This window comes from Oncorhynchus tshawytscha, linkage group LG12, assembly GCF_018296145.1.
Source record: "Oncorhynchus tshawytscha isolate Ot180627B linkage group LG12, Otsh_v2.0, whole genome shotgun sequence".
Classification (NCBI taxonomy): Eukaryota; Metazoa; Chordata; class Actinopteri; order Salmoniformes; family Salmonidae; genus Oncorhynchus; species Oncorhynchus tshawytscha.
This window is the reverse complement of record NC_056440.1, coordinates 16,776,853-16,792,810: the sequence shown is the minus strand read 5'-3', so window position 1 is coordinate 16,792,810 and position 15,958 is coordinate 16,776,853. Positions and strand designations below refer to the sequence as shown.

General features: G+C 45.7%; 2 protein-coding genes across 2 annotated transcripts; both read left to right on the top strand.

Moving 5' to 3' along the window:
• Window positions 1-4,410: 4,410 nt before the first annotated feature.
• LOC112263969 (dual specificity protein phosphatase 26) lies at window positions 4,411-9,245 on the top strand. The gene is made up of 3 exons (XM_024440593.1): window positions 4,411-4,910; window positions 5,419-5,630; window positions 8,465-9,245. The coding sequence occupies exons 1-3, from the start codon at window positions 4,732-4,734 to the stop codon at window positions 8,674-8,676; spliced, it is 603 nt and encodes a 200-aa protein (XP_024296361.1). The 5' UTR covers window positions 4,411-4,731; the 3' UTR covers window positions 8,677-9,245.
• Window positions 9,246-11,352: 2,107 nt separating this feature from the next.
• LOC112262616 (gamma-glutamyl hydrolase) lies at window positions 11,353-15,563 on the top strand. Its single transcript, XM_024438259.2, has 9 exons — window positions 11,353-11,524; window positions 12,039-12,153; window positions 13,335-13,385; window positions 13,506-13,590; window positions 13,754-13,892; window positions 14,256-14,362; window positions 14,461-14,554; window positions 14,883-15,020; window positions 15,200-15,563. The coding sequence occupies exons 1-9, from the start codon at window positions 11,419-11,421 to the stop codon at window positions 15,316-15,318; spliced, it is 954 nt and encodes a 317-aa protein (XP_024294027.2). The 5' UTR covers window positions 11,353-11,418; the 3' UTR covers window positions 15,319-15,563.
• The last annotated feature ends 395 nt before the right edge of the window (window positions 15,564-15,958 follow it).

Sequence of the window (15,958 nt, the reverse complement as noted above, 5' to 3'; positions counted from 1 at the left end):
GATAGCCCTCTTTGGTAAAAGACCAAGTCCATATTATGGCAAGAACAGCTCAAATAAGCAAATCGAAATGACAGTCCATCATTACTTTATGACATGAAGGTCAGTCAATCCGGAAATGTTTTATAACTTTGAAATTTCTTCAAGTGCAGTCGCAAAAACCATCAAGCACCATGATGAAACTGACTCTCATGAGGACCACCACAGGAATGGAAGACCCAGAGTTACCTCTGCTGCAAAGGATAGAGTTAACTGCACCTCAGATTGCAGCCCAAATAAGTTAAACAGACATATCTCAACACCAACTGTTCAGAGGAGACTTTGTGAATCAGGCCTTCATGGGGAAATTGCTGCAGAGAAACCACTACTTAAAGGACACCAATAAGAAGAGACTTGCTTAGGCCAAGAAACACAAGCAATGGTCATTAGACCGGTGGAAATCTGTCCTTTGGTCTGATGTGTCCAAATTTGAGATTTTTGGTTCCAACTGCCATGTCTTTGTGAGACGCAGAGTAGGTTAACAGATGATCGCGGGGCGTATGTCTTATGGCCAACGTGACATGGTGTGATGAAAGAAACATACAGGAACTCAAATCCTTCTGTTCACCTGATTTAGAATTCCTCACAATCAAATGTAGACCGCATTATCTACCAAGAGAATTCTCTTCGATTATAATCACAGCCGTATATATCCCCCCAAGCAGACACATCGATGGCTCTGAACGAACTTTATTTAACTCTCTGCAAACTGGAAACGATTTATCCGGAGGCTGCATTCATTGTAGCTGGGGATTTTAACAAGGCTAATCTGAAAACAAGACTCCCTAAATTTTATCAGCATATCGATTGCGCAACCAGGGGTGGAAAGACCCTGGATCATTGTTACTCTAACTTCCGCGACGCATATAAGGCCCTGCCCCGCCCCCCTTTCGGAAAAGCTGACCACGACTCCATTTTGTTGATCCCTGCCTACAGACAGAAACTAAAACAAGAAGCTCCCGCTGAGGTCTGTCCAACGCTGGTCCGACCAAGCTGACTCCACACTCCAAGACTGCTTCCATCACGTGGACTGGGAGATGTTTCGTATTGCGTCAGACAACAACATTGACGAATACGCTGATACGGTGTGCGAGTTCATTAGAACGTGCGTTGAAGATGTCGTTCCCATAGCAACGATTAAAACATTCCCTAACCAGAAACCGTGGATTGATGGCAGCATTCGTGTGAAACTGAAGGCACGAACCACTGCTTTTAATCAGGGCAAGGTGTCTGGTAACATGGCTGAATACAAACAGTGCAGCTATTCCCTCCGCAAGGCTATCAAACAAGCTAAGCGCCAGTACAGAGACAAAGTAGAATCTCAATTCAACGGCTCAGACACAAGAGGTATGTGGCAGGGTCTACAGTCAATCACGGACTACAGGAAGAAACCCAGCCCAGTCACGGACCAGGATGTCTTGCTTCCAGGCAGACTAAATAACTTTTTGCCCGCTTTGAGGACAATACAGTGCCACTGACACGGCCTGCAACGGAAACATGCGGTCTCTCCTTCACTGCAGCCGAAGTGAGTAAGACATTTAAACGTGTTAACCCTCGCAAGGCTGCAGGCCCAGACGGCATCCCCAGCCGCGCCCTCAGAGCATGCGCAGACCAGCTGGCCGGTGTGTTTACGGACATATTCAATCAATCCCTATACCAGTCTGCTGTTCCCACATGCTTCAAGAGGGCCACCATTGTTCCTGTTCCCAAGAAAGCTAAGGTAACTGAGCTAAACGACTACCGCCCCGTAGCACTCACATCCGTCATCATGAAGTGCTTTGAGAGACTAGTCAAGGACCATATCACCTCCACCCTACCTGACACCCTTGACCCACTCCAATTTGCTTACCGCCCAAATAGGTCCACAGACGATGCAATCTCAACCACACTGCACACTGCCCTAACCCATCTGGACAAGAGGAATACCTATGTGAGAATGCTGTTCATCGATTACAGCTCGGCATTCAACACCATAGTACCCTCCAAGCTCGTCATCAAGCTCGAGACCCTGGGTCTCGACCCCGCCCTGTGCAACTGGGTACTGGACTTCCTGACGGGCCGCCCCCATGTGATGAGGGTAGGCAACAACATCTCCTCCCCGCTGATCCTCAACACTGGGGCCCCACAAGGGTGCGTTCTGAGCCCTCTCCTGTACTCCCTGTTCACCCACGACTGCGTGGCCATGCACGCCTCCAACTCAATCATCAAGTTTGCGGACGACACAACAGTGGTAGGCTTGATTACCAACAACGACGAGACGGCCTACAGGGAGGAGGTGAGGGCCTCGGAGTGTGGTGTCAGGAAAATAACCTCACACTCAACGTCAACAAAACTAAGGAGATGATTGTGGACTTCAGGAAACAGCAGAGGGAACACCCCCATCCACATCGATGGAACAGTAGTGGAGAGGGTAGCAAGTTTTAAGTTCCTCGGCATACACATCACAGACAAACTGAATTGGTCCACTCACACAGACAGCATCGTGAGGAAGGCGCAGCAGCGCCTCTTCAACCTCAGGAGGCTGAAGAAATTCGGCTTGTCACCAAAAGCACTCACAAACTTCTACAGATGCACAATCGAGAGCATCCTGGCGGGCTGTATCACCGCCTGGTATGGCAACTGCACCGCCCTCAACCGTAAGGCTCTCCAGAGGGTAGTGAGGTCTGCACAACGCATCACCGGGGCAAACTACCTGCCCTCCAGGACACCTACACCACCCGATGCTACAGGAAGGCCATAAAGATCATCAAGGACATCAACCACCCGAGCCACTGCCTGTTCACCCCGCTGCCATCCAGAAGGCGAGGTCAGTACAGGTGCATCAAAGCTGGGACCGAGAGACTGAAAAACAGCTTCTATCTCAAGGCCATCAGACTGTTAAACAGCCACCACTAACATTGAGTGGCTACTGCCAACACACTGTCAATGACACTGACTCTACTCCAGCCACTTTAATCATGGGAATCGATGGGAAATGATGTAAATATATCACTAGCCACTTTAAACAATGCTACCTTATATAATGTTACTTACCCTACATTGTTCATCTCATATGCATACGTTGATACTGTACTCTATATCATCGACTGCATCCTTATGTAATACATGTATCACTAGCCACTTTAACTATGCCACTTGGTTTACATACTTATCTCATATGTATATACTGTACTCGATATCATCTACTGTATCTTGCCTATGCTGCTCTGTACCATCACTCATTCATATATCCTTATGTACATATTCTTTATCCCCTTACACTGTGTATGACAGTAGTTTTTTTGGAATTGTTAGTTAGATTACTTGCTCGTTATTACTGCATTGTCGGAACTAGAAGCACAAGCATTTCGCTACACTCGCATTAACATCTGCTAACCATGTGTATGTGACAAATAAAATTTGATTTGATTTGATTTGATCTCTGCATGTGTGGTTCCCACCGTGAAGCATGGAGGAGGTGATGTGATGGTGCTTTGCTGGTGACACTGTCAGTGATTAATTTATCATTCAAGTCACACTTAACCTGTATAGCTACTACAGCATTATGCAATGATATGCCATCCCATCCGGTTTGCACTTAGTGGGACTATTATTTGTTTTTCAACAGGACAATGACCCAACACACCTCCAGGCTGTGTAAGGGCTGTTTGACCAAGAAAAGTGATGGAGTGCTACATCAGATGACCTGGCCTCCACAATCACCCGACCTCAACTCAATTGAGACGGTTTGAGATGAGTTGGACCGCAGCATGAAGGAAAAGCAGCCAACAAGTACTTAGCATATGTGGGAGCTCCTTCAAGACTGTTGGAAAAGCATTCCTCATGAAGCTGGTTGAGAGAATGCCAAGCGTGTGCAAAGCTGTCATCAAATCAAAGGGTGGCTGCTTTTGAAGAATCTAAAATATATTTTGATTGATTTAACACTTTCTTGGTTACTACATGATTCCATATGTGTTATTTCATAGTTTTGATGTCTTCACTATTATTCTGCAATGTAGAAAATAGTACAAATAAAGAAAAACCAAAAGGTGTCCAAACTTTTGACTGGTACTGTATTTTCTCTATGGATTTAATGTATTCTGTCATTCATTCTGTGATTAGTTTACCTCCCTAAAGAAACCCTATCTCAGAATGACTAGCCATGAGAAAAATGAAATGAATGTATTTTGGTGAAGTTGAGACGGAGGCACATACACCCTTGCCTGCCAACTAGCTTTCAGATCTTTAAATAGGTAGCTATTTTGATGCGAAAGCAAAACAGTCTCTGCGAGCCTTGTGGAAAACGCATTGAATTTGATTTATGGGACAGGGCATCAGATGGCTCTGAAGACTCCCAGGAGCGAGCAACTCTGAAGCAAAGCACCGGTATAAAACCTACACCTGTTCATCTCTCTTTAGGATCCCTGTGAAACAAACCTACAATCATTACTTTTGCTGCTCTAGAAAGAAGTATGGAGATGTAGTCTGCCTCCCTTGCATAGTGATAGACAAGATCCTTTATACAGTAGGGCTCATTTACACTGTTCTTTCCAAGGTCCGGTTCCAGCAAAACGCAGCAGCTGCAACATATATATTGTTTAATTATCTTCATTCTCGGCCTGGGCTTCAAACCATTTTGAAGAAAAACTGGATTTGTATGTAACCTGCGGAGGTATTGTATCAGAGCTTTATCAGATATTTTAAAAGCAGAACAAAATGTCTTTTATCTCCAAACTCCCCCCGTCCTGGAACGACAGACCCCCTCCTCGTAAGGTGGAGATTGACCTGAGTTCACCAGGGCTGGCTGTGTTGGAGCTGGAACGACTCCTGTTCACTGGGAAAGCCATCAACAACCATGCAGACGAAGTGTGGCCCAGACTTTACATTGGAGACCAGTAAGTGCAGTGACAATACTTTTCCTTTCATATTGGTTGACACTGGAATTTAACCTAGGGTCACTTTAAGTGGACAAGAATTTTGTATGTCGTCGGCTCCATAGAGACTAATCCAAGGCATCATTTGGACAAGGCTCCGATGTGTGTAAGGGGAGCTGATCATAAATCAGTTTTTAAATGCTTGGGCCCTCTAAAGTAACTTGAGTGTGTTCGGTGTTGGGAAAGTGCATAGGTTTATCTGATAATAGTTCCCAATGTGGACATCGGTAGTGTGAATTCTTAATATCAGATTGCCAGATATTTGCTCTTATCCAATCTATATAGATCTAGCATAAACGTAAGGCCTCAGTGTCCAGAACTTTGTCAACAGACCTGGAAATTGTTACTTGTTCATTGTAGACTGCATTTATTTGTTTATTCTAGTCTTGTCCTCAACATGTGCAAACAACCATTTTCATAGTTATGCAATACTGTTTTTGAATAATCTTGAAACTTGTGGTTTTCATAGGGACAGTGCTACGAATGTCCGCCAGTTGGCCAACCATCATGTCACCCACGTCTTGAATACAAACCACAGTAAACGGCGAGACGGTGCGGAGACTTACCTGGGAATGAACATCAAGTACTTTGGCATCGAGGCTCATGACTCCTGTAACTTTGACATGAGCGTCAACTTCCAGACTGCAGCAGACTTCATCCACAGGGCCCTCAGTGGAGGAGGTGAGTGGAAGTCCAGACCAGGGGCTTGTTCAGTGGAGGTGAGTGGAAGTCCAGATCAAGGGCTTGTTCAGTGGAGGTGAGTGGAAGTCCAGATCAAGGGCTTGTTCAGTGGAAGAGGTGAGTGGAAGTCCAGATCAAGGGCTTGTTCAGTGGAAGAGGTGAGTGGAAGTCCAGATCAAGGGCTTGTTCAGTGGAAGAGGTGAGTGGAAGTCCAGATCAAGGGCTTGTTCAGTGGAAGAGGTGAGTGGAAGTCCAGACCAGGGGCTTGTTCAGTGGAGGTGAGTGGAAGTCCAGATCAAGGGCTTGTTCAGTGGAGGTGAGTGGAAGTCCAGACCAGGGGCTTGTTCAGTGGAGGTGAGTGGAAGTCCAGATCAGTGGGTTGTTCAGTGGAAGAGGTGAGTGGAAGTCCAGATCAAGGGCTTGTTCAGTGGAAGAGGTGAGTGGAAGTCCAGATCAAGGGCTTGTTCAGTGGAAGAGGTGAGTGGAAGTCCAGACCAGGGGCTTGTTCAGTGGAGGTGAGTGGAAGTCCAGATCAAGGGCTTGTTCAGTGGAGGTGAGTGGAAGTCCAGACCAGGGGCTTGTTCAGTGGAGGTGAGTGGAAGTCCAGATCAGGGGCTTGTTCAGTGGAAGAGATGAGTGGAAGTCCAGATCAAGGGCTTGTTCAGTGGAAGAGGTGAGTGGAAGTCCAGACCAGGGGCTTGTTCAGTGGAGGTGAGTGGAAGTCCAGATCAGGGGCTTGTTCAGTGGAAGAGGTGAGTGGAAGTATTTTTTTAAATTGAACCTTTATTTAACTAGGCAAGTCAGTTCAGAACAAATTCTTATTTACAATGACGGCCTGCCTACCCTGGCCAAACCCGGACGATGCTAGGCCAATTGTTCGCCGCGCTTTGGGACTCCAAAGCGGAAGTTCAAAAAGGGAGTTTAAAAGTTAAGTACTGCCTCATTGATTGTACTAAAGTACTTCATCATTTATTGTATGTTCTAGTTTGTTACAGAGTAATACATTGTTCCAATGGAAAATGCTTGTATAATGTTAAAAGTGTGGTATGGCCAAGTGTATGATGAAATGTGCATTGTACATGTCAAAGAATTGTTTCCTATGCAAACATGACATTTCTATCTGCAACGCAGTGAAATGTCACACTGAAAGGAAGCAGGAGTTTCCAGAGGGGAAGTTACAGTACCACACTGTGCTTAATGGGAAAAATCCATGTTCTCTACCCTCTACCCCCCCCACCTCTCCCTCTTTCTACCCTCCCACCTCTCCCTCTTTCTACCCTCCCACCTCTCCCTCTTTCTTCCCCCCACCTCTCCCTCTTTCGACCCTCTACCCCCCCACCTCTCCCTCTTTCTACCCTCCCACCTCTCCCTCTTTCTACCCTCCCACCTCTCCCTCTTTCTACCCTCCCACCTCTCCCTCTTTCTACCCTCCCACCTCTCCCTCTTGTTCCCCCTCACCTCTCCCTCTTTCTTCCCCCTCACCTCTCCCTCTTTCTTCCCCCCCCCACCTCTCCCTCTTTCTTCCCCCCTCTACCCCCCACCTCTCCCTCTTTCTACCCTCCCCCACCTCTCCCTCTTTCTTCCCCCCACCTCTCCCTCTTTCTACCCCCCACCTACCCCTCCACTCTTTCTACCCCCACCTCTCCCTCTTTCTACCCCCCCATCTCTCCCTCTTCTTTCCCCCACCGCTCCCTCTTTATACCCTCTACTTCTCCCTCTTTCTACCTCTCCCTCTTTCTACCCCCCACCCCCACCTCTCCCTCTTTCTACCCCCCACCTCTCCCTCTTTCTTCCCCCACCTATCCCTCTTTCCCCCCCCCACCTCTCCCTCTTTCTTCCCCCACCTCTCCCTCTTTCTACCCCCCACCTCTCCCTCTTTCTACCCCCCACCTCTCCCTCTTTCTACCCCCCACCTCTCCCTCTTTCTACCCTCTCACCTCTCCCTCCTACCCCCATCTCTCCCTCTTTCTTTCCCCCACCGCGCCCTCTTTATACCCTCTACTTCTCCCTCTTTCTACCTCTCCCTCTTTCTACCCCCACCTCTCCCTCTTTCTACCCCCCCACCTCTCCCTCTTTCTTCCCCCACCTATCCCTCTTTCTTCCCCCCACCTCTCCCTCTTTCTTCCCCCCACCTCTCCCTCTTTCTTCCCCCCACCTCTCCCTCTTTCTTCCCCCCACCTCTCCCTCTTTCTACCCCCCACCTCTCCCTCTTTCTACCCCCCACCTCTCCCTCTTTCTACCCCCACCTCTCCCTCTTTCTACCCCCTCACCTCTCCCTCTTTCTACCCCCTCACCTCTCCCTCTTTCTTACCCCCACCTCTCCCTCCTCTCCCTCTTTCTCCCCCTCACCTCTCCCTCCTTCTACCCCCCACCTCTCCCTCTTTCTACCCTCTACCTCCTCACCTCTCCCTCTTTCTACCCTCTCACTTCTCCCTCTTTCTTCCCCCCACCTCTCCCTCTTTCTACCCCCCACCTCTCCCTCTTTCTACCCCCCACCTCTCCCTCTTTCTACCCCCCACCTCTCCCTCTTTTCTACCCCCCACCTCTCCCTCTTCCTAACCCCCCACCTCTCCCTCTTTCTACCCCCTCACCTCTCCCTCTTTCTACCCTCCCACCTCTCCCTCTTACTACCCTCTACCTCCCCACCTCCCTCTTTATACCGCCCACCCCTCCCTCTTTCTACCCTTTCTCCCTCTTTCTAACACCCACCCCTCCCTCTTTCTACCCTCTACCACCCCACCTCTCCCTCTTTCTAACACCCACCCCTCCCTCTTTCTACCCTCCCACTTCTCCCTCTTTCTACCCTCTACACCCCCCCCCCACCTCTCCCTCAGGTATAGTGCTAGTGCACTGTGCAGTGGGGGTGAGTCGTTCAGCCACCCTGGTTCTTGCCTACCTGATGCTGAGACAGAACCTGACCTTGGTGGATGCCATCTGCGCCGTGAAGGACAACCGCGGTGTGATCCCCAACAGAGGCTTCCTCCGACAACTCATCAACCTGGACACCAAACTGTATGGCCACCTCCGCAACACTACCTACACCTAGAAGACTGATTATATCAGCTTCTATTCTATTCTCTTTCGTCTATTTGAGCAGTGGGTCACGAACCTTTTCTTTTTTGGGAAACATTTATAAAAAATAATCATACTGTGACACTTTCTGTATTTTCAAAGTTCTATATCTTGAAAATGTAATTGCTGACATGCAAAACATTTTGGTACTGTACCAGCAGTGGACTAATGAAACAAATACCAAAATATAGTTTGAGTGTAATTTTCCTTTAAGTTGGTGAAGGCTATGTGGGAGACTTGCATTCTAGTTCCCAGTATTCAAAGTTTAGCTGTATTCCATGTTCTGCTTTTCCTAGCAGTGTCTGGCTGTAGAATTATTTGTACATACCTCCCTTTAGAGATAAGACCGCTGATGGTTTGGAGGTCAAACTTGAGAAACCTGTCTTATTGGGAAATAAGTGGCAATATTATGTAGCCTACTGTAACTTAAGCTTGTGCTGTACACATTTTTGGCAACATACATTTGTTTATTGAGTATTTTGTATGTTTCAAGCTGATATGAGTATGCATTTACTATGACATATTAAAGTATGTGTGAATACATTTTCCCAGTACTTCCCGGTTTCTTCCTCGTGTTGCAGAAGCTCCGGGTTCCAACCACAGAACCTGTGACTTCTCTATTTTCTCCCAGCATGACACCATGCCCCATGACATAAATACTGTACCTCCACATCTCAACATCATGGCGTCGGTTCATCTGTAAAGGCTTTGAATTTAAATGTAATTTAATATTTCAATGCATGTCTCTTCTAATTCTACAGGGTTAGCCTATATGAAAAGGTGACACCTTAAATTAATAGCCTATTCATTCAGCAGGTCAAAATTCACAGTCTTGTCTGGAGCCTATCCTCTACTGCCCTTTAAAGGTCCAATCCATCCGTTTTATCTCAATATTAAATCACGCCGACTCGGTCTCAGCCTTTAAGTCTTTATTGAAGACTCATCCCTTCAGTAGGTCCTATGATTGAGTGTAGTCTGGCCCAGGAGTATGAAGGTGAACGGAAAGGCACTGCAGCAACGAACCGCCCTTGCTGTCTCTGCCTGGCGGGTTCTCCTCTCTCCACTGGGATTCTCTGCCTCTAACCCTATTATGGGGGCTGAGTCACTGGCATACTGGTGCTCTTTCATGCTGTCCCTAGGAGGGGTGCGCCACTTGAGTGGGTTAAGTCACAGACGTGATCTTCCTGTCCGGGTTGGCGCCCCCCCTTGGGTTGTGCCGTGGCAGAGATCTTTGTGGGTTATACTCGGCCTTGTCTCAGGATGGTAAGTTGGTGGTTGAAGATATCCCTCTAGTGGTGTGGGGGCTGTGCTTTGGCAAAGTGAGTGGGGTTATATCCTTCCTGTTTGGCCCTGTCTGGGGGTATCGTTGGATGGGGCCGCAGTGTCTCCTGACCCCTCCTGTCTCAGCCTCCAGTATTTATGCTGCAGTAGTTTGTGCTGGGGGGCTAGGGTCAGTCTGTTATATCTGGAATATTTCTCCTGTCTTATCCGGTGTCCTGTGTGAATTTAAGTATGCTCTCTCTAATTCTCTCTTTCTTTCTGAGGATCTGAGCCCTAGGACCATGCCTCAGGACTACCTGGCATGATGACTCCTTGCTGTCTCCAGTCCACCTGGCCGTGCTGCTGCTCCAGTTTCAACTCTTCTGCCTGCGGCTATGGAACCCTGACATGTTCACCGGACACGCTACATGTCCCAGACTTGCTGTTTTCAACTCTCTAGAGACAGCAGGAGCGGTAGAAATACTCTGAATGATCGGCTATGAAAAGCCAACTGACATTTACTCCTGAGGTGCTGACCTGTTGCACCCTCAACAACCACTGTGATTATTACTATTTGATCTTGCTGGTCATCTATGAACGTTTGAACATCTTGGCCATGTTCTGTTATAATCTCCACCCGGCACAGCCAGAAGAGGACTGGCCACCCCTCATAGCCTGGTTCCTCTCTAGGTTTCTTCCTAGGTTTTGGCATTTCTAGGGAGTTTTTCCTAGCCACCGTGCTTCTACACCTGCATTGCTTGCTGTTTTGGGTTTTAGGCTCGGTTTCTGTACAGCACTTTGAGATATCAGCTGATGTAAGAAGGGCTTTATAAATAAATTTGATTTGATTTCTGGGTCAAAACTAACTAGCTTACTGTGATTGTTTTAAATTAAAATTGTCATAAAGACAATCTGAGTTGGGAGGGGGAAACTGAAAACTAGTTGTTATTGGCAGAGAGGTTTGGAACTCTTTCTTATTGGTCTATTAAACTAATTTACCGCCTGGTGATGACAATATAGTGTATATATAGTGTATATAAAACACAGGAAAATCGGCACTGGGCCTTTAAAACAGAATTACCTGGTTCCACTGCTAGATATGATGTGGCTCATTAATGTATCATCTGGGACTTACCAGCTAATGCAAACAATGACCACATACACATTTTGCAACAAAGGAGTCTCCATTTCCAATTATGTTATGGCTCAATTAACCACCAGATAAATATGTTTGTCTGGTGGAATTACAGATATTTTTACCTGACAATACAATAGTGCACAGGACCGTGTGCTTCAAGAAATCTCACATGTTAAACTGGAATCTCCTGACTTCCCCCTTGCACATTGCGTAGGAGTTGTCATGCAGGCTTTTTCTATAAGCGCTTCCTCCTTTTTAGTTTTTAATAACACACTGTCATACAGGGAGACAGATCTGTTCGACCTGAACTGTGAGAAAATGTTACTCACTTTGGTGTTGTGTTTACCTGTAATTTTTGTCCCGTGGAGCGACTCATTACCGACGAGACGACAGCCGGGTCCAGTCAACAACCGACCGATTATTGGTGCGTAAAAAAAAGAATAGTTTTTTGTTGTTGGGTAAAACGATTAAAAAAATATACAATATAGAAAAAACTAACAAATTGTATACAATGGTACAAACATTACAAACAGTCAGGGGAATACCGACAATACATTATAAATACCTGTACAAAGATTGAGTTTTGATTGCTATGAGAAGAAGAACTTGTGTTAATATACAGCTAAATTGGTTTTCGACTCATAAATGTACATGTATGAATATGGAATTTAGCTAAAAATAACAATTAGGTTGCATAGAGCAATAACTTTGTTTTGAAGAGGAATAAATTCAATACATGTAAAATTGAAATTGTTATAGAATTTATATATTAATGAAAATGAATGGACTCTAAAGGCAGAAACTGAAGACAGGGAATTACTTTTGCTCATTATGTAGTCCACAGATACTCTCATCAAACTTCACTGGAACGTTTTGAGAAGTCCTGATGGATGGATACAGTTATGGACTGTAGCTTATAATGTCTGTATGTCCCACAGGAATTTTAACTCAAGAAGTAGAAGATGATGTGATGAAGCCGTTTGGAAAGACCTACATCCCTGCTTCCTATGTCAAGTATATAGAGTCAGCGGGAAGTAGAGTGGTACCTATCAGGTAGGCCGACATAAAGTTCTCAAGTTCTCACTTTTGATAAGTATCCTTTTTCTTCTGTTTCATGGACAAAGCAAAATCCATACCCCAAGGGGGTACATACCAATATTACATCTACACTGCCATAAAAAATATTTGCCCATTTCAGAATTTCTCTATTTTTGCATATTCTTGATAGTGAATGTTATCAGATCTTCAACCAAAACACAGCTGGGCCATAAAGCAAGACAATGATCCAAAACACACAATCAATTCTAGATGAAAATGGCTAAAAGGCAACACATTTGATGTTTTGGTCCAGACCTTATCCCAATTGAGATGTTGTGGCGGGACTTCAAACGAACAGTTCATGCTTGAAAACCCACAAATGTAGCTGAGTTAAAGCAGTTCTGCATGGAAGAGAGGGCCAAAATTAATCCACAGCGACGTGAGAGATTGATCAACAATTTAAGGAAGATGGGCCTCCCGGGTGGCGCAGTGATCTAAGGCACTGCATTGCAGTTGTGCTAGCTGTGCCACCAGAGATTCTGGGTACGAGCCCAGGCTCTGTCGCAGCTGGCCGCGACCGAGAGGCCCATGGGGCGGCGCACAATTGGCGCAGCGTCGTCCGGGTCAGGGAGAGTTTGGCTGGCAGGGAGGGTTTGTCTCATCGTGCACGGGCTGGGAGCTGACCAAGATGCCAGGTGTACGGGTTGGATGTGCATTGTGTCAAGAAGCAGTGCGGCTTGGTTGGGTTGTGTTTCGGAGGACGCATGGCTCTCCCGAGTCCGTACAGGAGTTGCAGCTAATTGGTTACCACGAAATTGGGGAGAAAAAACAACAACTACAGGAGTCATTATAGCTAAAGGTGGCAACTGGTGACAACCAGTTATTGAGTGTAAGGGGACAATTCCTTTTTCACACAGGGGCATTGGGCATTGCATAACTTTGTTTATGAAATAAAGTAAATGTGTAATTGTTGTGTTATTTGTTAAGTCAGGTTCCCTTGAGCTAATGTTAGGCTTTGGTTGACGATCTGATGACAATCACTATCAAACATGTGCAAAAGTAGAGAAAATTTGAGAGGGGGCACATCCTGTAAATAACTGATTGAACATAGCAGCCTATAACTGCATGGCTGGTCATCCAAAATGTATTTCTCAAACCTTCACCCCTTTTAATCAGTGCCTGTTCCTCTCCTACAGGTTGACTCAGAGTACTGCCGAGTATGAGAAGATTTTCAAGTCAATTAATGGGTAAGCTATTGTATTATAATTTCTTTCCTATATAGGAATTGTGTGTATTTTATTTGATTTTACATGATTGCAAACCAATGTAAAATGATTGATTGATTTATTGATTGATCGATCTCACAGCCTGCTGCTCATCGGAGGTTCGTCAGATCTCGAAACGTCAGACTTTGCAAAGGTGGCAGGGATCTTCTACAGGCTTGCCCTCAAGGTCAGTGGTGCTGCTGAACAAAGCTGGCTACTGTCTGTCTATCTAACGCTCTGTAGGCCTCTTTTTTACATCTGTCCATTTGATTGTATGTATGTTTACCATCAGTAAACATCTCACATTATCCCAAAAGTGTCTAATAGCCTGATGTGTTCCCTTGTTTCAGGCCAATGATGCTGGAGACTCCTTCCCTATCTGGGGCACATGTCTAGGGATGCAACTGCTGACTTGTCTGGTGGCTGGAGAGAATCTGCTGACCAAAACCACAGCTGAGAACATGGCCCTTCCTCTGAACCTCACCAAAGGTATGGCCCAATCCTTTCACACCTCTGTAGGGGAGTCAAGTGCTAAGAATAAGGTCAAGGATACGGTTTGGGACTGGGTCTGAAGCATAGACCGTATGGTCTGAAGACTTCCTTATGATGCACATGCTAAAATGGACCACTGGAGGGCAGAGAATACTTCCGATCAAGACAGAAGAAGAGTGGTCTTATGCCAACATTTCAATGAAGCTCATGAGGGAAACTACATCCTGACAACTCCCACACTTATTGTAAAACCGTTTCTATCTTCACGTTGTGCATTTATGCTTCCTCTTGAAGGAGTTTTGCTCCCTATGGTTGTAACCTAAAGAACTACATTGGAATGTCTTTCCTCTCTCCCTGCAGAGGCCCATTCCAGTCAAATGTTCCAGGGGTTCCCCAGTGATGTCATGAAGGCATTATCCCAGGAAGCTTTGACAGGGAATTTTCACCAATATGGAGTGACCATGAAGGTGCAATCAGATTTCAAATGAGTATTGGTTAGTGTACAGCTCTGTTGAACACAATATGACTCTGTACTGGTGTTGACTATTAACTCCTTTGCTTACAGACATTCAAGGAAAATGAGAAGTTACAAAGTTTCTTCTCCATCTTGTCCACGAACACAGCTGAAAATGGTGCCATCTTTGTCTCAACCATGGAAGGTATAATCAACTACAAGTAGAATTACAGTTTTAAATGTGTCATCCATTCAGTGAATAAAATGGGCCTGTAACAGATCACAGTGATTTACATAGTTTTTTTGCATAAAGCAGTTTGGGTGGGCTGCATAATCTGTATGAGCTATGCTGTACATATGAATGGTTGTTATCATTATAATAATTGTATTCACTAAATTGTATAGTGTAATGATACTATTGCTCTGATTGCTCACCACCAGGAAGGACGTCTAAGGAAATAGGGTGTAGTCTGCTTGCTGTCATAAGGTAACGTGAGATCCTGTGTTGAGTTTGGAACTGTCTTCCCCCCCAGGGAGGACCTACCCCTTCTATGGGGTCCAGTGGCATCCTGAAGTGAACCGTTTCCAGTGGGACCCCAAACTCAACTTCCCCCACTCCTCAGACGCTGTACGCGTTGCCTCCCTACTGGCTGAGTTCTTTGTCAATGAAGGTGGGTAATCAGATCACACCTATTGAAGTTTAATCGTTGTGTTCTTTACAGTCAGACAGATACAGTATATTGTATTATACATGTTATTCTATGACAGTGTTGTGTTAACTAGTGAGGTTTTGTAAATCGTGAAATTTGGCCTTTTGGATGCACAATAAAGTTCTATTCTGTGTTAAAAGGCAGGAGAAGTTTGCATCACTTCGACCAGCCTGAGGAAGAGGCCGTGTCACTCATATACAACTACACACCAACCTACGCTGGCAACTTCACTGGATACGAGCAGATCTACTTCTTCTGAGATGTTGAAGTTCTGCCCTCACAACTCTATAATTCATCCCTGATGTTATTATGGGATGTTATGAGAAGTTTACCATGGGCACTAATTGTTGTTGGGCGTAAATTGCTGGAGATTGCTGTTGGGCGTAAATTCTTATTGTTGAAATGAATTCAACCTTCTGGCCCAATCAACACTGAACAAAAATATAAACGCAACATGTAAAGTGTTGGTACCATATTTCATGAGCTGAAATAAAATATCCCAGAAATGTCCCTTTGCCAATTTTTCTTTGCATTTCTCCTTTGCCAAGATAATCCATCCACCTGACAGGTGTAGCATATCAAGAAGCTGATTAAACAGCATGATCATTACACAGATGCACCTTGTACTGGGGACAATAAAAGGCCACTCTAAAAATGTCCAGTTTTGTCACACAACACAATACCACAGATGTCTCAAGTTTTGAGGGAGCGTGCAATTAGCATGCTGACTGCAGGAATGTCCACCAGAGCTGTTGCCAAAGAATTGAATGTTCATTTCTCTACCATAAGCCACTCAAGTCTTTTGAGAGAATTTGGCAGTATGTGCGGTTGTGAGGGGGCGAGCGGTTTGCTGATGTCAACGTTGTGAACAGAGTGCCCCATGGTGGGTATAAGGTTTA

What these genes read in the sequence shown, in the direction of transcription:
- LOC112263969 (XM_024440593.1), top strand. Translation starts at nt 4,732, where the DNA reads ATGTCTTTTATCTCCAAACTCCCCCCGTCCTGGAACGACAGACCCCCT. An exon ending in AGACTTTACATTGGAGACCA is followed by an intron (nt 4,911 to 5,418) that starts GTAAGTGCAGTG and finishes TGGTTTTCATAG; the next exon opens with GGACAGTGCTACGAATGTCC. An exon ending in CAGGGCCCTCAGTGGAGGAG is followed by an intron (nt 5,631 to 8,464) that starts GTGAGTGGAAGT and finishes CCTCTCCCTCAG; the next exon opens with GTATAGTGCTAGTGCACTGT.
- LOC112262616 (XM_024438259.2), top strand. Translation starts at nt 11,419, where the DNA reads ATGTTACTCACTTTGGTGTTGTGTTTACCTGTAATTTTTGTCCCGTGG. An exon ending in CAACAACCGACCGATTATTG is followed by an intron (nt 11,525 to 12,038) that starts GTGCGTAAAAAA and finishes TATGTCCCACAG; the next exon opens with GAATTTTAACTCAAGAAGTA. An exon ending in AGTAGAGTGGTACCTATCAG is followed by an intron (nt 12,154 to 13,334) that starts GTAGGCCGACAT and finishes CCTCTCCTACAG; the next exon opens with GTTGACTCAGAGTACTGCCG.